Source organism: Leptodactylus fuscus, chromosome 1, assembly GCF_031893055.1.
Source record: "Leptodactylus fuscus isolate aLepFus1 chromosome 1, aLepFus1.hap2, whole genome shotgun sequence".
Classification (NCBI taxonomy): Eukaryota; Metazoa; Chordata; class Amphibia; order Anura; family Leptodactylidae; genus Leptodactylus; species Leptodactylus fuscus.
This window is the reverse complement of record NC_134265.1, coordinates 88,593,937-88,617,237: the sequence shown is the minus strand read 5'-3', so window position 1 is coordinate 88,617,237 and position 23,301 is coordinate 88,593,937. Positions and strand designations below refer to the sequence as shown.

Below are 23,301 nucleotides of genomic sequence, written 5' to 3'. Positions count from 1 at the left end.
TTTTCATTATTTTTTTAGTGCAAAGTGCCATTAAAATACATATATATATATATATATATATATATATATATATATATATATATATATTGTATGCAATATATACACTAGATTTGGCTTGTTAAAGTCAGGGTAATAAACTGCAGTGTGGGCCGTGGACATTTTCTTTTTTTCTAACATTTTGTTGTTATTTTGTCCTTTTTTATTTTACCCATTCTACCTTCTATAAGGTAACGTCTACTTCAATACCGTGATGTAATGTAGTGTGGTTTTGAATACCTTAAAGTGATCAGGCACTTGGCAAGTCAATAACAAATATTCTAGAATAACGTCCCCTATAGTACTGCATTGGAAATTTTCCACATCACTCTACATAGGTGAAGCTTCTTACCATTAACCAATTAAATACTTCACACCTTTTGACAAGACATGAGTAAAGAGCGATCATTCACCAATTCAGTCTACTCACTCAGCTGACTTCCAAAAGTGACCTGGATGAGAGAGGCGTCTGTTCCGCTTTGGCAGTTTTTCCAGCATCTCCATCAGTTTTGTGAAACTTGGCCTTTCTTCCTGCTCATAGGCCCAGCAAAAAAGCAAAATATCCTACAAATATGAATGTTTGGATTTCATGCAGAATAAGAACAGCATGGAGAAAGACATTGTACAAAATACACACATGCTCTAACATACTTTACATATGCTAAGGATAAAAAGTCTATACAGAAAACAAAACCAATGTATCATTAAGGCCAGGGCCCCACGGGACGTAAACACCGCGATTTGCCTGCGGCAGAAACGCTGCATGAAAAATCGCGGCATTTTACAGTGCAAGCAAAGGGGATGGAATTCATGCGAATCCCATGCCCACTTTGTGGAAAAAAATGCAATGTCAATTATATCTATGGAAACGGTGGCTTTCCCGTAGATATAATGTTAAGAGAAAGTCCGCAGAGGAAAACTCTGTGAACTTTCTCTTAAAAGTGCTGCGGAAAAAAACGCAATGTGTTCTCGCAGCGCTTTAGTGCTGTGGATACGGTCCATGGGGCTTTAATGCATTGCTGTGTTTTACACTGCCTGCAAAGTGAATGAGTTTCTGGCTAATTCCATCCTCACATTGCAGAAAAAATCTGCAGCGGAAAAGCTGCGTTTTCAAAGACACCCGTAGCAGGCCATTTAGGTTAAGGCCCCACAATGCAGAAAAGCTGCTTTTTTTTGTTGCATATTTTGCTGCTTTTTTTTTTTTTTTTTGAGCCAATCCTAGGCATGGCTACAAAGGGAATGTGAAATATAAAGGAAACATTTATAGTTCGCCCTTCTGCCCAACCCATTCTTGGCTTTGGCTCAAAAAATCGCAGCAAACTCTGCAACAAAAAAAGCTGCATTTCCGCAATGTGAGGCCTTAGCCTTATATGTGTGGAAATGCTGGCATTTTCCCTATAAGTATGATAAGGGCATGAAGTCCACAGAGAAAAACTCAGCGAAAATGCAATGAAAAACGCTGTGGAAAAAAACGTGATGCGTTTACGCTGCATTTTTTTCTGCAGAGTTTTTGTTGCTGCATTTCACTATGTCGGGCCTTAAAGGGGTTTTCCAGGACTTATACATTGTTCTCCGATTCCTGGGACTCTCCACGTGGTGGCGGTATGAAGAAGCCATGTCCCTTTTATTTTTTATATGTTAATGGGAATCTGTCAGCGGGACACTTTCCAAAGATGCCTTTCTTAGGCTCCGTTCCCACGGAGTAACACGCCACTCATTTAGACACGCATACATGTGTCAGAGCGAGGCGCTTCAAAACAAATCCCATTGTCTTCAATGGGTGCCGGCTTACGCGCACTACACATTGAAATCAATGGGAGGCTTCATAACCCATTGAAGTCAATGGGATCTGTTTTGAAACGCCTCGCTCTGACACGTGTATACACGTCTAAATGAGCGGCGCGTTACTCTGTGGGAACGGGGCCTAAGGGGCCATTCACACAGAGGAAAATGGTGAGGAATTTGATGTGGAATTTCAGCACTGAATAAAAGCCTCCCATTGACTTCAATGGATTCCTTTTTCTGCTGCAGATTTTGTTGTGTTTTTTTTGAGCCAAAGCCAGGATTTAGTTGAGCATAAGGAAGAAGTATAAGGTTAAGTTCAGATGGGGTTTTTGGACCGGAACCTGAGGCGAAGGCCGCCTCAGGTTCCAGTCCAAAAGACGGGTAGCCGTGACTGAATGCTGGTGCACTGCAGCGGCATCCAGTCGCGTGCTATGCTCCAGATTAGGCTCAATGATAGGCCTAGTCAAAAGAAGGGAGTGTCTTCAGGCTGAATCATAAGGCGAAACGTCCTAAAGAATGAACATCTCACTTCTTTTTCTGGGAGCCGGAACAAGCCGGCTCCTGGAAAAAACACCTGAACGGCTCCCATTGATTTCAGTGGGATCCGTCTTTTTGGTCAGGATTTTGAGGCGAATACGGACTCAAAATCCTGGCCAAAAATCTCTGTGTGAACTTACCCTAAGTATTTCCTAAATATTTCCCAGTCCTTTTGTAGCCATTCTTGGCTTTGGCTCAAAAAACTGAAATAAGATCTGCAACAAAAACACCTGCTTTTCCGAAACAGTTGTCCCTGGCCTAAGACCCTTTCAGCAAAGTTTAACTTGACTGGCTGATTTTCGGGTCTTAAATATTAAATACTTATCAATACATAATCAACATCTGATTGGTTGGGGTCTGATAGCCAGAGCCCCCACAGTCCATTCATCATGTGGACTGTGAATAGAACAATTACAGTTTGCAGCATGGTGCTTGGCTCGCCTGTAGTCATTCCAGACAGCAGATTAGTAAGGGTAACATGAGTTGGGATTCTACAATCTGATATTGATGACCTATCCTAAGGACAGGTTATCAATAGTTTAGGCCCAGATCTTCTCCCCTTTGGTTAAGGCCCCACATTGTGAAAATATAGCATTTTTCCTGCTGCATAAACACAGCAGAAAAAAAATGCTGTGTTTTACAGTGCCAGCAAAGTGAATGAGATTCTGTGTAGCCACATTCACACACAGTGAGAGAAAAAAAAAACACTGTGGAAAAGTTGCGTTTTGAAAAACATATGCGTTACTGAAAAAGGTAGCATGTCAATTTTATCTGTCGAAAAGCTCACATTTTTTTCTATAGATTTAGGCTAGGGCCCCTTGTTGCAGAAGTACAGCTTTTTTTGTTGCAGAATTCATTGCGTTTAGGAAATATTTAGGAAGCTCTCATACTTATCCCTTCTGCTCAATCCACTCCTGGCTTTGTCTCAAAAAACCGCAGCAAAATCTGCAACAAAAAAAGCTGCGGTTCCCAATGTGGGGCCTTAGCCTTAATAAGGAAAGAAAATGCAGAGGAAAACGCAGCAGAAATGCAAAGAAAAACATTGCAGAGATAAAATGTGGTGCATTTCCACTGTGTTTATTTCTGCAGTGTTTTTTTTTCGGTGCATTTTGCTTTCATTGGCTTTTGTTATAAGTTATCACAGTGCAAAAAGTCATCAAATTCATGCTAAACGTCTGTGACCTGATAATGGAGTGATTTATGTCATAACTGCTGCATTGGGTAAACACTCCACATATTTAATCAGATGTTCCCATTTTAATAATCCCCTGCAACTGTCAGAATTCCCCTACTGGGACAAATAGATATTTTGCCTCCTAAAAAATGTTCTATCTTAGGGGGCGTTCACACTACCGTCGGTGTCCGACATGTAGTGTCCGCTCCTAGTGTCCGCTCAAAATCTGTCACGGACACTAGGAGCGGACACTAGATGTGTCCGTGACACCTGTCATTCACTTGAATGGGCATCGGGTGCGTTCTTTTGCACTCCGTGCCCGTCCTTCCCTGTCCGCAAGAGAAGATGTCCGACTTCTCAAGCGGACAGAAAAACCCTGCATGCAGGGTTCCTCTGTCCGCTTGAGAAGTCGGACATCTTCTCTTGTGGACAGGGAAGGACGGGCACGGAGTGCAAAAGAACGCACCCGATGTCCATTCAAGTGAATGACAGGTGTCACGGACACATCTAGTGTCCGCTCCTAGTGTCCGTGACAGATTTTGAGCGGACACTAGGAGCGGACACTACATGTCAGACACCGACGGTAGTGTGAACGCTCCCTTAACAGACTGATCCCTTTAGGATTGTTGCATTTTGAAGATGTGGAGTACAGGCTCTTGTCCTGTGTACAGCTCTGGATATTGAAGATATGATCAGTTTATTCAACAAGTATTTTGAAACCAAAATCATAACTGGATGTAAAACAGTAGAAGAGAACATTTCCCTAAAATTTACCCTGTGTTTAGGATCCACATCTGATTAAAGGGATCCTGTCATAAAAACACAATTTTTTTGTGACTAACACGTAGGAATAGTCTTAAGAAAGACTATTCTTCTCCTACCTTTAGATGTCTTCTCCGTACTGCTGTTCAGTAGAAATCCCGGTTTTTGTCAGTATGCAAATGAGTTCTCTCGCACCACTGGGGGCGAGCCCCAGCGCTCAAACAGCACTGGGTGCTGCAACAACAGTGCGGAACAGTGCTGCAAGAGAAATCTCCAGTGATGCCTCCATCTTTATTTATTTTATTTATTTATTATGCTTACTTCTTCAGGAACAGCCTCTCTACGCATCTTCTTCCAGAGCTGGGTTTCAATCTTCTAAGCCTCGGGCAGAGCCGACTGCGCATTCCCGCCAGCCACAAGAAAATGGCTGCTTACGTACTGTGTACGCTCTGCCTGAGGCCTAGAAGTTTGACTCCCAGCGCTGAAAGAAGACGCATGAAGATGCCATTCCTGAAGAAGATGGAGGCAGCGCTGGAGAGTTCTCTTGCAGTATTGGGGATGCCAGTATTGAGGATGCCAATTTGAGCACTGGGGCCCGCCCCCGATGCTGAGAGAGAACTCATTTGTATACCGTCGAAAACCCGGATTTCAACCAAACGGCGGCGCAGAGAAGACATCTAAAGGTAGGAGAAGAATAGCCTTTTTTAAGGCTATTCCTACGTGTTAGTCACAAAAAATTGTGTTTTAATGATAGGATCCCTTTAAAAACCCAAAATACTTCTGCAAAACACTGGCCAAATGTGTGAATAAGGGCCAAAAAGTGCTTTTGTTTCACAATAAATAGTGACTCTACCTACAGAATGAGTCACATAAAATAATTACGTGGTTGAAGACATGGTTTACTTACCGATATCTCCTTTCCCATTCCAATTTGGCTAAGATTTGGCTTCATGCCTGTTCCTACTTGCCATATGATGGCCTCTGCAGATTGACTTTTAAATGGCCACTCTCGAGCATGCAACTCATACCAAATAGTTCTGTGGATATGCAATACAGTATTAATGCACCATGAGTATGACATGAGAAATGAATATAATATACAACACATATTTCAAATTAGGGTTTGGGGTAAACCAATTATTTAGGATATCGTTCTCATGTGCAAGAGCTCATCGATTTAGGAAAATACCACTCTCATGCCATCTATGATCGAAAAAGAATATGGACCACTAAATAAACCAAGGTCCTTTGTTTGTAGTATAGTATTCCTTGAAATCCTTATGTTTTTATAATCTATTTTCCCACTACACTAAAATATTTCATTCAGTCTACTTACCCAAGTGCAAATACATCAGAGTGCTTTGAAAATGGAAGTTTATCCTCCTCCGTGTCAGGAGACAGCTGCCGTATTATTTCAGGAGCCAAATGACAAAGCCAACCATTAGGGATCCGCAGCTTGTCTTCTCGTCTGATCAATGCAGAAAAGAGTAGTCTATATAAATATTTGTGCCATGGATTAAATGTATTCCATGTATTTAAACATGGCCATAAACCAATGTTATAATAGGAATAATGAAACATCTGTTGTCAAACAGAGGGATGTAGGAAGCTTCTGAGGAGTCTTATGACCACAGACACGCACTAGGTTGTAGTATAAGAACTTTTATGAATGTAGAAGAACTTTACTGAGATTCTAAAGGGACATAAAATGTATGTTTTATTCTATTTGTGAACAATAGAGCTCAGTAAGAAGGGTATGTAGCTAAACTGTACTTTATTAGGTTACATTCACACGAAAGAGGTGCAAAATGTCATACACCCAAGAGGCATCCATGATCATAGATCCCTCATACATTTCAGTGTATAGAGGGATCTGTAAAAATTGGCAAAAATAGGATATGACCTATATGTTGACAAATCGTGATAATGGATCATCAAATTAATAGTCATGTGAATAGCCCCCATTTACAGAAGCTAGGTTCACACCAGCGTCCGGTCTCCGTTCTCAGGTTTCTGTCTTCTGCAGTGAAACCGTTTTTGTTTTTTTTTTAAACCGGACACAGAGTACTGCATGTCCAACTTTGTGTCTGGTTAAAAAAAAAAAAAGGTTTCGCTGCGGAGAGCACAAAACGTTCACTGGCGCTCACTGCAGGACACTTTTCAAACCCATTCATTTGAATGGGTTTTGAAAAATGCCTGCAGGTTTCCGTTTCCTGCCCAGTTTCGGACAGGAAACGAAAACCTGCATAATGGAGACCGGGCGCAGATGTGAACAATCCCTGACAGTGATATTAATACCGCCATATTTTTTTTTTTTTATGTAGATTGTGAGCCCCACATAGAGCTCACAATGTACATTTTTTCCCTATCAGTATGTCTTTTTGGAATATGGGATGGAAGTCCATGCAAACACGGGAAGAACATACAAACTACTTGCAGATGTTTTTTTTTGCCCTTGGCGGGATTGGAACACCAGGGCTCCAGTGCTGCAGGGCTGCAGTGCTAACCACAGAGCCACCGTGTGGCCTCTATTAATAATGCCATGTTTTGTCCTTTGGAATTCACTGTCATGTGAATCCAGCCTTACTGCAATGCATTTACAAAAATAAAAAAAAATTAACATTGGAAAGTTTTGATTAAGAGGATGTTCACACTTAATGTTTGTTTACCCTTGTAATCTGAGACATTTTCTTCTGCCAGAAAAGTAAACAAATCCATCACATTTTTTCCCTTCACATTAGAGTGAATGCAGATGGAGCACAGTCACTCTATTGTCATTAAACTGATAGTCATAGGATGAGAGCAATGGGCATTAACAATGTCAGTGTGAAGTTACCCTAAGAATATCTTACCATTTGTATCTACAGCTCTACAGAGGTATGTGCCTGCATGGCTACTGACAAAAACGCTCTGTTTTATCTGATAATGCAGTTATGTGTTACTTGCTTCCACCTATTTCTATTTTCAATATGTATGTATTCAGTCATATGTATGATGTATGAGTGATGCAATCATATGTATGTCAGCAACAATAAGTGTCTGAGGAAAGTAAGTATGACTGCACAATCAGACTACACAGAATTTGTTTGTAGTCTGTCACCATGGAGACAAACTGATCTGCACAGAAGCTATAGAAAGAAAATTAAGCCCATGCCTAAAGAGGATCTTTCATCTCCTGGGGCACATGCAGTGTAATACACCGCTAGAAAGCCGACAGTGCGCTGAATTCAGTCCACTATTGGCTTACGCGTTCTGTGCCCCCCGGTGAAGAGCTATTGGTGCTGGTACCGTAGCTCTTCACCATCAGAAGAGCGTTTCTGACAGTCAGTCAGGAACGCCCTTCCTCACAGTAACGTCTATTGTGATGTACTGTGAGAGTGGTGAGAAATGCCCCCCTCCCATTCTGATAGTACTCGTCGATAGAGGTAAGGAACGCCCCCTCTCACAGTACAGTGCAATAGACGCTGCTGTGAGGAAGGGCGTTCCTGACAGACTGTCAGAAATGCCCTACTGACAGTGAACAGCTACGGTACCGGCACCGATAGCTCTTCACCGAGGGCACAGAACATGAAAGTCGATAATGCGCTGAATATAGCGTACTGTCGGCTTTCTGGCAGTGTATTACACCGCATGTGCCCCAAGTGGTGAAAGGTCCTCTTTAAAGAGGACCTTTCACCACTTCCACGTTAAAAGGCGCCTCTCCACTGATTCTGCTGCAATATAAATTTTTTCCCAAGCCTCCACCATTCCTGAGAAATAAGTGCAGTTAATTTTGGTGCCTGATGTGTTATTTACGCTCTGTAATTTCAGGTGGGCGGTGTCAGGAAGGGAGGGTATTCAGAGACCCAATCAGAGGCCGCCAGTGTCAGAGCTCAGAATCACACCCCTTGCGTGCTCCTTTAGGACACCTCCCTTTGGACGGCACATGGGAATGTTTAGAACATTATGAACACCCATATATCATGGAAATGGTATAACAACAAAAGTGTAGGAGCACGGCTCCCTTCAGCTTTCCAGACTGATGCCTAATACTGTGTTCTCGGGCTTCAACTCCTAGCATTGGTTAGGTCACAATGTTCCAACAATCATTTTATATATTCAGTGTAATATACGCAGAATAGCAGCGGGATTCAGAACAGCTCCAATAAATAAGAAAACATTCTGATGACATTAACATGAAATTAGATTATACATTTGGCAATAAAGACCACAAGACAACAAATCACACCACAAATTGGACACTGGAAAAACAGTAATTACAGAAAGCCTGATGAGATTACTTTCATTGAGTGAAATAATAAGTAAATAGTATTCTATGAATTAGAATGAAATGGTTTGGAGAAAGCACCACCTCCACTTTACAGAGACAAATGAAAGGTTTATAAGCAAACAAATGTCCAGTTTAATATGAGACCAAAGACATTACAAACTCCTAATGGCTATTTCAGAAACAATGTGCTAAAATAATATAATACAAAAAGTACATACATACAGACGTCTCACGTCATTTACAGATATAGCTATTTTGCAGTAATTGTTCACTGATACCACATCTATAGCAGTATTTGCCAATCAGAGGTTATATGGTAGTTATAATGTCCTCATACAATTGTCACCTATACATAGGTTATGAGAATGGATGTCCTGTGTCCCTATGAGAGTGAATGAGATATACTGCTATTGGTAAGGCAGTTATCTATTTATGCATGTTAGTAAATACTTATATTCCCCATTAAATTGTAGAACGTTTCCTGGAACTCTATGTTATGTTGTTCCGCTGTTCCCTCTAAAAATTTATACATTGAAAACTGGGAAAAGAGGGTGGGGGTGATGTCAGAGTGAGGATTATATTGTTGCTTTCCTTGTTCCTACAATCATTCTGAGGGAGTCTGCACACGGAGTTTACACTCGCTCATTCTGAACGTAAAACTCGTTCAGAGTGAGCGGCGTAAAAAACAGATCCCATTGACTTGAATGGGTGCCAGCATACGCACGCTCCCCATTGAAGTCAATGAGAGGCTTTTTTTACCTATTGCTTTCAATGTGAAAAAGGTAAAAAAGCCTCCCATTGCTGCAAAATTTGTTGGTAGTCTTCAGACTTCATAATGCCATGCACACAGTCAAGCAGTCCAGAGCCAGAGGCAGCAAAGCAACCCCAAAACATCAGGGAACCTCCGCCATGTTTGACTGTAGGGACCGTGTTCTTTTCTTTGAAGGCCTCTTTTTTCCCTGTAAACGCTATGTTGATGCCTTTTCCCAAAAAGCTCTACTTTTGTCTCATCTGACCAGAGAACATTCTTCCAAAACGTTTTTGGCTTTCTCAGGTAAGTTTGGGCAAACTCCAGCCTGGCTTTTTATGTCTCTGTGTAAGAAGTGGGGTCTTCCTGGGTATCCTACCATACAGTCCCTTTTCATTCAGACGCCGACGGATGGTATGGGTTGACACTGTTGTACCCTCGGACTGCAGGGCAGCTTGAACTTGTTTGGATGTTAGTCGAGGTTCTTTATCCACCATCCGCACAATCTTGCATTGAAATCTCTTGTCAATTTTTCTTTTCCGTCCACATCTAAGATAATCCTTTAATAGTCCCACATTGAGGAAATTTCAGCGTGTTACAGCAGCATAGTAATACAGATACAGGATAATACAGAGTAATATATTACAGACGTAGACACAGATAAGCTGAGAAGAGAAGATATACTAGGAGTCCATGGCAGCTAAGGAAAAAACAGAAGAGAAAGAGGAAGACCTCATGGTCATCGTCATAATCATTAGTTCTCTGTGCGGAGTGATCTTCGTTTGGTCTGATGTAGATTATACAGCCTGGTCGCGGTTGGAAGGAAGGACCTGCGATAGCGCTCCTTCCCACACTTGGGGTGAAGCAGACGGTCACTTACAGTGCTGCCAAGTCCCCTCAGGGTCCCATACATGGGGTGGGATTTGTTTTCCCGCATGGAGGTCACCACAGACAGTATCCTTCTGTCACCCACCACCTGTACTGGGTCCAAGGAGCTCCCCAGGACAGAGCTGGCCCTCCTGATCAGCCTGTCAAGTCTATTTCTGTCCCTGGTTGATATCTAGGGAGGTTAGCCACAGTGCCATGGGCTTTAAACTTCTTGATGACACTGCGCACGGTAGACACAGGAACATTCAGGTCTTTGGAGATGGCTTGTAGCCTTGAGATTGCTCATGCTTCCTCACAATTTTGCTTCCCAAGTCCTCAGACAGTTCTTTGGTCTTCTTTCTTTTCTCCATGCTCAATGTGGTACACACAAGGACACAGGACAGAGGTTGAAAGAATTTGTGATTGCAATCATTTTATGGAAGAAAATGAGTATTATCTGACAGAATTGCAGGGGTGACAATACTTTTGGCCAACACTGTACAAGGGAATTAATAGAATTACAATTGTATCAAAATCAAATCAGCTATAAACACTATACTAAGGAACTTTATGTTATTCCATAAAGAGGATTTCCACCCAAAATGAAAAATGGCTAAATATCAGTAAATGCTTCTTGCTCTTTGGCCATGTCTACGATAAGAGGAAGAGCGGCCATATTGGTTGTTTAATTATCCTTATCATTTAGTAAATGCTATCATAAATGGCAATGGGACAGGTTTGATGGTGAAGTACGAGGAGTGGGATTAAATCTCACGACAGCAAATTATTAAAAGCCTAAATTCCCCGATTTAGGAGGGTTAAGCACGGCATATAAATCTGTAAACAGGCCACCAGCAGCTGATATATTCTTCAAAGACGTCTGGGGTTAAGAATCATTGTTGTCAAAGGAGATAGTCATCCATTGTACTGTCTGAGTCTGCTGTGCTCCATAGATTATACAAACTTACAAATACCCAGGGGTGAGAAGAAAGCCATAGAGCGGAAACTGGAATAAGAGATCACACAGGATAGATAAGATATTCAAGTTCTTTTTTATCTTCCAACAATATTCAATGCATGCCCATGTTTTTGGCAGTGAATGACAAATATAAAATTGCTGAAAAAAAAATTATTCTGTTATAGAATTTCCCTGGCATCCAGAAAATGCTTGTTTTGAAGCACTGGTCCTCACTAGTTTTCCTTACATAAAAACTCTTATTGGTGTATATTCACACACAGTAGATTGCCGTATATACTCGAGTATAAGCCAAATTTTTCAGCCCAGATTTTGTACTGAAAAAGCCCCCCTCGGCTTATACTTTTTTTTAAGGAGGGGGGGGGGGGTCTATGACCAGCCACAATATTAATGTATAGAATCTCCCATAAAATAGGGCAAAAAAAAAGATTTAGAAAAAAAAATAAAAAAAATAAATCCCTCCTCCTTTCCCTAGAATACATATAAAAGTAGAAAATGACTGTGAAACACATTATACACATTAGGTATCCCTGTGTCTGACAGTGCCCGGTCTACTGAATACAGGGGATCTGCAGTGCTCCTGTTCCATCGGGAAGGGGTTAATAGGAGCTCTGCAAATACCCTATATTCAGCCAGGCTGAGTTCCAAGTGGGGGAAGAAAAAAACAAAGCTCAGGGAAGGGGCAGACAGATAACCAAAACACCCCCTCCCCTTTCCCAGCACCCAGCATCTACTGCACCCAAAAACTCCGACCATTTTAATTTTTGAAATTTTCCAGTAGCTGCTGCATTTCCCCCCTAGGCTTATACTCGAGTCAATAAGTTTTCCCAGTTTTTTTAGGTAAAATTAGGGGCCTCGGCTTATATTTGGGTCAGCTTATACTCGAGTATATACGGGTAGTTTTAGAATTTTCTCCAGCTGTTCTACTCATTTGCAGGGAGTCTGCACAATTTCACAATGTACATGCTAAGAAACAACTCCATCCAGTTGTATGGAACAGAACCAAACACCAGCCAGTGAAGCAATGTAGATATTCATATTTTTATGAATATGCAAATCAGCCAGCAAATGTATCGGAGGCGGACCTGATTTATCACATTTACCTACAATCAATATACCCCCTCCCATGTCACTACTTTAGTCTCTGCCTGCCACAGGCTCGCCTCTAATGCACATGAAGGCTGATTTGCATATCCATAAAAATATTATTTCTGCATTGCTTTATCAGTTTGTAATCACCAAGGTAAGTTCCCACTCCTATTAGATCCCTACGCAGCACTATTTGTGGTTTAGGAGTCATTTTGGCTGTGATAGACCTCCTTTATCTACACATTCATTTTGTTTCCACTCCTTTGTTAGGTTAAAAAAAGTGCAACAGCTGCTTTGAAAATTGCAATATATGAATCCAGCCTTACTGCTTGTAGTGAATGTGAAAAGTGACATGTTGGTTTTTCTCTATATTTCATGCTTACGATGATAGAGTGCTAGGGCTGGAACCAGGGTAGTGAGCAGTAAGCACGTTTAAACAAGTATTTTTCTCAACTACACATGCATGCTTGACTCAACTCAGTGTGCATGAGCTTAAAGGGGTTGTCCCATCACAAGGATCCTAGCTATACTGCTTGTTAATGTGGATGTAAGACTTTTCCTAAATACATTGCTTCAGCAAAACTGCTTTGTCTGTCCACTATCTTACTTTATTCAATTCTTTGTGGCCACAGCCCTGACTTAGCTGCTCCTGAGTCAAATGATGTATCTGCTGCTCTCAGGGGGGAGGGAGGAGGGGCTAAGTGCAGGGAGCGAGCCTGTGTATCTAGCTATTCCTGTGTCTACACCACATGACCTAGGTCCTGCACTCAGATAGAGGAGCTGCTTTCATTTCTTCTGTTCTCCCAGTTATCAGGCTAGCTAATTCAGTTGTGTTCATTATGGCAGAGACAGTCAGTCTCTGTATGTAACACAGAATGGAGTTGCTGCTGCCTGTACTTCATAGTCCAATGTAGGTGGGCGGAGCTACACGCAAATTTGGGGGCGGGGCTAAACGGCAGGTTGCCTGTGAAACCCCGCCCACCAAATGATGCAAGAAACCAGGAAGAAAGAAGATTTTGCAAGAGTGAAGACTGCTGAGTATGTGAGGTGGGAATACCCCTTTAAGGGTCCATTCACACACAGTTTTTTGGAAAGGAAAAAATCTGCTTCAGGAATTAGGAAATGTTTTTTTTTTCCTCCAGCACAGTGTATGGACCTTGAAAAAAATGCTAGTGGTTTTTCCATGCGGTTTTTGCCAATCCCGCGTGGATTTTCTGCCTCCCATTGACTGCGTTGGTTTTTGCAGGTGGAATCCGCCTGAAGGAAGCTTTTTTTTTTGCTAGCGGAAAAAATCCGCTAACAGAAAAAAAAACTAGCAGAGCCCATAGAACTCTAAGGGGAGGCGTTTTTTCCACGTGGATGCTGACACAGATACAGCGCCAAAATCATTGCCAAAAAACTCTGTGTGAATGGACCCTAAGTCTCACAATATTAAAAGGACTGGACATGCCTGACCCTTCTTTTCCCTGACACCTGCCGTTGGTGGAAACTCAAGACGCCATTGTCCTGGTCCTATCAAAGTCCAATATTTGTCTAGTGTGTATGAGCGCTATAGTGAAGCAACTGTGCTAATGTGTACAGTTCTGATAAAGACTAGCTATAAGAGGTTTTCAGAGGCTGAAACAGTCCAATAGAAAAAAAGTGCTTAAAAATTTTATAATTACAATTATTGTTGCATGAGCAATATTTGGAAAGGGTTGAACTGCAATGGATTGTGGGCTAGGAATTATGCTGAAGTGCCATTTGTGAGTTGTCATAGCCAGAATATCATATGGGATAAATTGTATTTATACATGTCTGGAAGAGGCTATCATCCTCCGCAGGCCGCCTGCCCTAAGACCAAAGAACAACAGAGCTGGGTGTTTAAAGATAACCTTGAAGCATATAATTAGAAGGATTTTTTCTGTTGTTGGAACTGATGTTTAATGCATCCCGAGCCTTTCAAACCCCAGCGAGGCAGCGCCGAAAGCCCACAGTAGACTGCGCCAGGTGTCCTCATTTCCTGACTGTGCAGCTCATCCTGACACATCATAAGAAAAATAATTGCTCAACATCATTTTTTGCTGTGTTTTAATTGCAAGTTATGTTACAATGAAACGCTCATCATAAAAGGCATAGAAAAAAGGATCTCCCACATAATAATGCAGAAACTTTACAGCTGCTAATAGCAGTTTTAACATGTGTTTATGGCGGGAGACATATTAGCTAACAGTCAACCTGTGAGACTAGAGAAAGGGGGAAAATCCATCAACTAGGGTGACGGTGTCAAGCTGCAATGCAGTGTGCATGTTATCTTATATAGCATATACCAGCAGCCTAAAACATGTCTCCGCTAGATAGGACTTCTGGAGTTCTGTATTTTAGACTTAAGTTTAGAATACTGTACTTTGTAAATAGAGTGGCAAAGGAATTGTCTCTTCTTGCATTGCTATTTTTATTCATAGCAATTTACTTCACCGGGAACTTAGTGCTTCCCCCCTGCTGTCAAAGTGGAGAGATTTATTTTAGAAAGAGATTTTGCACTTTGTATAAAACAGCCAGATATCTCGTATGTTTTCTGTGTCTCCAATATGCAATGATCTTAGTCACTGCCATGCACGTTCTTCTGTAATTATAAAAAATAGGCCATTTTTCTGTTGTATGACACACGTACGCCGTCAATATATACACATTCTCATAAATCTGCGTAGTTTGGAACTGAGCTCCCTTTCCAGTTTGCTGTTAGGATCAAGTTGTTTTTCTTAAGTCTGACCACTAGTGGCTGCTGTTTCTCAGTAAAGAATTGGTGTTGCACTTCTACCATTGACCACTAGAGGTGGATATTTTGTCCTTAAAGGGGTTGGCCATCACAAGGATCCTATCTATACTGCTTGTTAATGTGGATGTAAGACTTTTCCTAAATACACTGCTTCAGCAAAACTGCTTTGTTTGTCCACTATCTTACTTTATTCAATTCATTGTTGACACAGCCCTTGACTTATCTGCTCAAAAGTCAAGTGATGTAGCTGCCTGCTCTCAGGGGGGAGGGAGGAGGGGCTAAGTGCACGGGAGCCAGCCTGTGTTTTTAGCTATTCCTGTGTCTTTGTCCTGTGACCTAGCTTCCTGCTCTCAGATAAAGGAGGGGGAAAATGAGTGCTGCTTTCTTATATAGAACAGTCGAAATCCTAGTGGGCTAAAGGACCTGGTCCCTCTGCTTATTAGGATTTAGCCGACTCTATATAGATTCTATATTATAGAACAAGCTAAATTCAAGTGTTATAGGACCTTTGATGACATCACAGGTCCTTCAGTCGTCCCATAGGATCACGCTATGTGGTGGACGGAGCTACACATTAATTTGGGGGCAGAGCTAAACTGGAGGTAGTCGAACAGTATGGCTTTGCATATGAAACCCCGCCTATCAATGACACAAGAAACCAGGAAGAAAGAAGATTTTACAGCAGCGAAGACTGGTGAGTATGCGACGTGGGAATACCCCTTTAAATTTGTCGTTACCAAGAACAATGTTGAAGCCATCTTGCTTCCTGTTTGGGATTACAAAACGGGGTATTCCACTCATCACTTACCCAATGGGACTCCCATTAATTGCCCTAACTAGGATCATCTACAAAACAAGAAATTTGTCCACAGCTCTCAAAGTATGTATATGTTGAAATCGGATTAACTCTCAAGTGCCCGAAAGACGTCCTCCGGTCAGGACAAAGAAACAGATTCAAATCAGAAAAAAAGTCTTCAGCACAGAGAGTTTGTATAAAAAAGAATCCCAATTTTTATTAAGTAAATTTTTAAAAAACACCAATGAACAGTACCAGACACAAAAAAAGAAAGGGTAAGTGAAAGAAAAAAACTCACATAATACGTCCTTGCGGCATTCCAAAAACCTACGCGTTTCGGGACGTCTGTCCCTTACTCATGGCAATGTGTGAGTGCACAAACCAATGTTGTTATATAGCTGCACTCGCAGGTGGAAATAGAAAGTAATCAAGGAACTAACACATAGTTAAAAGCAAATACTGAAAGCCGGAAGTTCTATGAATAAACAAACACGTGAAAAGCACATAAATAAATAAATAAATAAATAAATAAATAAATAAATAAATAAATAAATAAATATATAACTATTATCAACATGTTTAACCCCAGTAAGAAAGTCCCTCTAACTCTCCATCTCCATATATTTTGGAGATATGTAGGGAAACTTAAAATGATTCAAAAGGACATGACTTACCATCATAGGAAAATAACGAAATGAAGGCCGTGCTCATGTTTCAATAAATGGAAGCGAAACCAACAGAGGATAAACAACCCCCCACAAAAGGAAAACACGCATAACGTCACGTGAACATAAACACGTGATCACAAGTATCTAGGATACATAGTAAACTGAATGCTTTTCCCATCATCCGGTCACATGATCGCAAACCGGAGTGATGTTATCTATAGGTTTACTATTGTGATGACAAAAAGCAGCCCTATGGAGCATTGGTGATACTAGTGCCTAATAAAAATAAACCAGATCTGTTTTAAGGTTTAAACCATTGGGGAATCTTGTGCCTAGTTCAAAAATCCAAAAGGCTTCGCGTTTTAACACTTTCCTCCTCCAATCGCCACCTCTTAGGGGCCTATTCACATGTTCAATGGCACAAAAGCGGAAGGAGGAGATATCCCCATTGTGATGCATCAAAAAGTGCTTCGAGGCACCAGAAATGCTACCAGATGAAGTTTTAGTGCAGTCAGATAAATGTTCCGAGATACGATTTTTTAATGGCCGGATAGTGCAGCCAACATAGAAAAGATTACAAAGATCACACCATATTAGGTATATCACGTGATTACTTTTGCAATTTAGAAATTGTTTTATGTTATATTTCTTGTGTGTGTTTTTATTCTCGAAACTAGTCGATTTCACCCCATAATGGCACACTCGGCACCTGGGGGCTCCACACCTAAAGAAACCATGAATATCTAGCCAGGTGGTATTGCTAGAATTATTGACTCTAGAATATAGACTGGGAGATAAGATGTTACCCAAGGTTTTCCCTTTACGGGAAATAAATCTACATCCTTTCCTGAGAATCTCTGCAGTAGTGTCATCCTGCGCCAAGATGGGTAAGTATCTCTTGACTATATCAGTGACCCAGTTGAAATCTCTACTGTAATTTGTGCAAAAATAAACACCAGCCATGTTGTTCTCTGATCTCCCTTTGTTGTGTTGTTCTTTCAAAAGAGAAGATCTAGACCTATTGTTGACAATAGAGGAGGCTCTCTTCAGCTGCCAATTAGAGTACCCTCTATATTTAAGTCTGGTACATATGTCTGATTGCTGTTCCTGAAAATCTATATTTGAAGAGCAAGCTCGTTTTGCTCTAATAAATTCCCCGACGGGGATGGACTGTATTGTGTGACGGGGATGGCAACTGGTTGCGTGTAATATCGTGTTGCCCAACAGGTCCTTACGGTAAAGGATGGAAGACACCTTACCTTCACCGGATTTACCCGTCAGGCTAATATCCAAAAAATTTACAGTAGTAGGTTCCACCTTATAAGTGAACACTAAGTTCATATCGTTACTGTTAAAATAGTCCATCAGTGCTGGCACGGCCGCTACGTCCCCCGACCAGACCATCAAGAGGTCATCTATATAGCGGCCGTACCAGCATAGATGTTGTTTAAATGGATTGCTTTGAGCATAGACAAAATTTTCCTCCCACCATGCCATATATATATTGGCAAGGGTGGGAGAAAAACGGGACCCCATAGGGGCCCCGCATATCTGTAAATAAAAATTGTTATCAAAAGAAAAAAAGTTATGCTTCAAAAGATACTCTGTAACAGATATTATGTATTCACATAGTTCCTCAGAAAAGGTGGATTGTTTGTACAAAAAATTTGAAAGAGCCAATAATGCTAAATTGTGCGGGATAGAGGAATAAAGACTGCTGACATCACAAGAAATCCAAACATGGCCAGATTGCCAATGAAAGTCATCAAAATTTTGTAGTACTTGTTTAGTGTCTCGTAAGAAGCCTGGTATTTTGCTAACTAGGGGTTGTAGTAGTCCATCAACCCACTCGCTGAGTTTCTCGTTGAGAGAGGCAATGCCAGCAATAATAGGACGAAGCGGTGGAGGGGTGACGTTCTTATGGACTTTGGGGAGTCCGTGAAAGATAGGGATAACCGGATGTTCCACTAACAGATGTTTTATTTGACTTTCACGGATAATCCCCAAGTTCACTCCCTCCATCACTAAGTCCTCCAAAATGGCTGAGAAAGCTGGGGTAGGATTAGAGTCTAAAACTCTATAGGTGTTAGAGTCTCGAAGAATGGACATCACACCATTGTAATAATCTACCTTGTTCATTACTACAATCATACCCCCCTTGTCAGCCATTTTGATAGTTAGAGAATCATTCTTGCGTAAAGAACTCAGGGCTATTTTCTCTTTTTTTGTAAGATTATTGTAAACATCATTACATGAGACAGAGTTAGCTAACATCTTAAGATCCCTTTCCACTACATGCTGGAAACGCGAAGCCTTTTGGATTTTTGAACTAGGCACAAGATTCCCCAATGGTTTAAACCTTAAAACAGATCTGGTTTATTTTTATTAGGCACTAGTATCACCAATGCTCCATAGGGCTGCTTTTTGTCATCACAATAGTAAACCTATAGATAACATCACTCCGGTTTGCGATCATGTGACCGGATGATGGGAAAAGCATTCAGTTTACTATGTATCCTAGATACTTGTGATCACGTGTTTATGTTCACGTGACGTTATGCGTGTTTTCCTTTTGTGGGGGGTTGTTTATCCTCTGTTGGTTTCGCTTCCATTTATTGAAACATGAGCACGGCCTTCATTTCGTTATTTTCCTATGATGGTAAGTCATGTCCTTTTGAATCATTTTAAGTTTCCCTACATATCTCCAAAATATATGGAGATGGAGAGTTAGAGGGACTTTCTTACTGGGGTTAAACATGTTGATAATAGTTATATATTTATTTATTTATTTATTTATTTATTTATGTATGTGCTTTTCACGTGTTTGTTTATTCATAGAACTTCCGGCTTTCAGTATTTGCTTTTAACTATGTGTTAGTTCCTTGATTACTTTCTATTTCCACCTGCGAGTGCAGCTATATAACAACATTGGTTTGTGCACTCACACATTGCCATGAGTAAGGGACAGACGTCCCGAAACGCGTAGGTTTTTGGAATGCCGCAAGGACGTATTATGTGAGTTTTTTTCTTTCACTTACCCTTTCTTTTTTTGTGTCTGGTACTGTTCATTGGTGTTTTTTAAAAATTTACTTAATAAAAATTGGGATTCTTTTTTATACAAACTCTCTGTGCTGAAGACTTTTTTTCTGATTTGAATTAGGATCATCTACCCTGTGTTTAATTCAATATACAGTGCCTTGCGAAAGTATTCGGCCTCCTTGAACTTTTCAACCTTTTGCCACATTTTGGGGAAGAATCAACAAGTGCGACACAATTGTGAAGTGGAACGAAATTTATTGGCTATTTTAAACTTTTTTAACAAATAATTTTGCACGCTCAATTTTTCAGTTTTTTTATTTGTTAAAAAAGTTTAAAATATCCAATAAATTTCATTCCACTTCACAATTGTGTTCGATTTGGAGCTGGACTTGTAAGTAAAGAGCAGGTTATATCCTTACAGGACTCCTAGGAGAGAAAGAGTCCAGACTCCAGCCCTACATAGGCTGATTGGCAACTTTATCAGTGGGTGTACACAGAAGGATCTGTATGTCAGGAGGAGGGAGAGCAAGACATATGATGTTTAAAATAAAAAATTCCTCTGACCACAATAGACACAAAATAGTCAACAAAAATAAATAAATAAATAAATAAATAAATATTTGTAGTGGAATAAACAACACCAAAAAGTGCAGCACTTTTCCGGCATTTTGTGAGACTTGTATAAAGACTCTCACACAATTCTATTCGGTTCAAGAAATACAGTCTGCATGTTCACCATATTTCCCGGAGAATATGCAAATCTGCTTTCCAGTATGTAAATATGAAAACAATGCCTCTGTTTACTGCCATCTAGGACAGCCCCTTTAAACATCATGCATGACTCTTTCAAGTAGCCTAATACCATGATGCGGGGTTATTGCCAAACCAGTATTTCTATTCCGGCGCTCTCCTCTTCAGGAGTGTCCTTAGTCCCTGACCATACTTCCTGGCTGAACCGTGACCCTTGTGAACTAAACTTATAGAGTGATACTAATTTCTAACGAGCTGCAGAGCTATGGCAGCCCTACATAGTCACCTGATGCTGTGAGTGCTGGACAGTACAGCTGTGATAGTTCTGCAGCACAAAGCAACATAAAGCATTGATATGCTGGACACAGGGCCACAAATACAACCAACAGCTGGACCTTACTTCTCTGCTTAAATACATTTATGTGAAAGGGCCCTAAAGAAGATTATCAGCTTATCTACTCCCCTCCCTGCACAGAGCATGTCTAGAAAACTCAATAGGACAAATTTATGAATATTGTCCTAAAGACAACAAAAACACAGCTTTAAGTTCTTATAGTGGTTGTGAAACGTTAAAGCTGAGCTGTGATTGGTTTCTATGAGCAACTAAACAGTTTTTCTTTAAGACGGTGGGACAGATTTACTAATAGTAATATCGAAGAAACAAGATGAGGGGCGCTCACCCAGGGTGTCTTTTATCATAAAATTTAATTCTTTATTCCAACATGGATAAAAACATGGTGCAGGGAGAGAATAGATGCAGTTATAAAGCAGGCAACATATGTTTCACACACTACTGGTGCTTTTTCAAGCCTAATACATACTAATAGTGTTTAGACTAGACAGCCAGACTGCGCCACACTTTCCAAAGTGATACTGTTTAATAAAAATGGCATATTTGTAGGCTAGTGTGACATTACACAACCTATTAGGTGGATCAAAAAATCTGGCACATTTTTAGTGCACTTGTTTGGTGCACAGGAGCACATCTTATATCCTGCCTCTCTATATAAAGTACAAAACTGTCTAAAACACTTGATAAATGTGGTGCACAGCAAGGCTTCTGCCAGAATTCTGATGGATTTTGCTTAGTAAGACTATCTGCACAAGACTGAGTTTGTCCATGTGTTAGGGAGCCTTCACACAGAGTTTACGCTCCGCTCATTCTGAACGTAAACTTGTTCAGAGTGAGAGGCGTAAAAAACAGATCCCATTGAATTCAATGGGTGCTGGCATATGTGCGCTACCCATTGAAATCAATGGGAGGCATTTTTACCTATTGCTTTCAACATAATTTATCTTACTGTAATTGGTCATGGAAAGACAGGGACTCCTAGCATCATAGATAACTGTACTGCTCTGCTAGGAGTCCCTATCCAACCATGAGGATGAAGCCAGTAAATTAAAGCCAACATACGTGAAAACTCGGTCATGTGCACCGTGCCTAAAGAATTCATCCAAAAATCATTAAAGGGGCTCTATCATTGGGAAAAGGCATTTTTAGCTAAGCACATACTTGCATGGTCTTTAGAAAGGCTATTCCACACCTACCTTCTGCATGTAAATTACCTCAGTAGTTTTTGAACAAGTCCATTTTTATCCATATGCTAATTATCCTTCTCTGTGCACCCTGAAAGTGTCTGTGTGCACCCTCTGCTATTCTCCATGTGTATGAGAGCAGAGATGCTGCTGTGCTGATGACTCATCTCTCTGCTCTCATACACATAGAGAATAGCAGAGGGTGCACACAGACACTTATGGGGTGCACGGAGAAGGATAATTAGCATATGAATAAATACTGACTTATTAAAAAACTACTGAGGCAATTTACATACAAAAGGTAAGTGGTAAATAGCCTTTCCAAAGGCTACGCAAGGATGTGTTCAGCTAAAAATGACTTTTCCCAATGATAGAGCTCCTTTAAGAGGTCATTCACACGGAGGAAAATCGTGAGGAATTTGGTGTTCTGCTAGCTTTTTTTTCCACTAGCGGAATTTCCACTAGCGGAAAATTCCACTAGTGCAAAAAAAAGCTAACAGAACCCACTGAAATCAATGGGAGGCTTTTTTTCAGAGTGGAAAATTCCACACCAAATTCCTCACCATTTTCCTTCGTGTGAATGGCCTCTTAAAGGGGCTCTATCATTGGGAAAAGTCATTTTGCTTTCACCCACTTTGCTTTGTGTTACTTCTTTCTGGAAACTCGTTTCAATTTTAAAGCTCTCCAGAACTCCCCCCCCCCCACACTTCCCATTAGAAAGCAGGTCCCACTTACCCTATTCATTCTAAAATACAATTTTGGGATTTTGGTTCGGAATAGTATTTACAGTATATTTTGTGTTTTCTTAATAGCCTTATTAAGACCTTCATAAAACATTATAATATATGAATGTAAAAAAATCCAGCTGTTTAATTATGGTGTGTAATGTTCTTGGTTAAATCTTCCATTTCCCTTACATCGTTATTCTTATATAAAGTAATTAGCATGAATAATAGCCGGGCTTGTTATGCATTAGGATGTTGTGGTTTTTTAATGAACATAATATAGCACCATATGTGGCACTGAAAGCAAAAATATCCACTCTGAGAATTTATATATACCGTAATACTCCACAAAAGGAGATGCAGATACAAACATGTAATAATAAGAACTCTGTAGCAGTTGCAGATTGTAATAGAGCTTAAATCCAGGGGGAAAAGGAGGATTAAACTGTCTTTCCATCCATATTTAACCTATACACAAATAGTAATAGTGTTTCACTTAAAATGTACTTTGCGGGAACTTTCTATTGTCTGGTCAGAAACCCAACCATGATTTCCTTATTATGGCAGGGTTATCTTCTCATGTATGTAGTGTCCCTGCCTGATAACCTGTCCACAGCAAGAAAATCATAGCTGGGTTTCTGACCAGACCATAGAAAGCTCCTGAGTTTATGGTTGTAACCATATGCATAATATATTTATTGCAGAAATTTTTTCATATTTATATTTACAAATACATTTGGAACATTTAAATGTGGGGCCTTAACCTAAAGTGTCATTTTCTATGT

The 23,301-nt window shown here is 40.5% G+C and overlaps 1 protein-coding gene across 2 annotated transcripts in view; it reads right to left on the bottom strand.

Annotated features, from left to right (window-relative positions):
- The window catches only part of KSR2 (kinase suppressor of ras 2), a 360,999-nt gene that overhangs the window by 3,257 nt on the left and 334,441 nt on the right, over nt 1-23,301 (bottom strand). The window contains exons 17-19 of one of the 2 annotated variants that reach the window (XM_075273321.1): nt 5,631-5,762; nt 5,202-5,331; nt 467-600 (exon numbers count right to left, since the gene is read on the bottom strand). In XM_075273321.1, coding sequence (XP_075129422.1) covers nt 467-600; nt 5,202-5,331; nt 5,631-5,762 — 396 coding nt within the window. Of the gene's footprint in view, nt 1-462; nt 601-5,201; nt 5,332-5,630; nt 5,763-23,301 lie in introns of those variants that run through there. The other variant, XM_075273328.1, reaches the window with a different exon arrangement.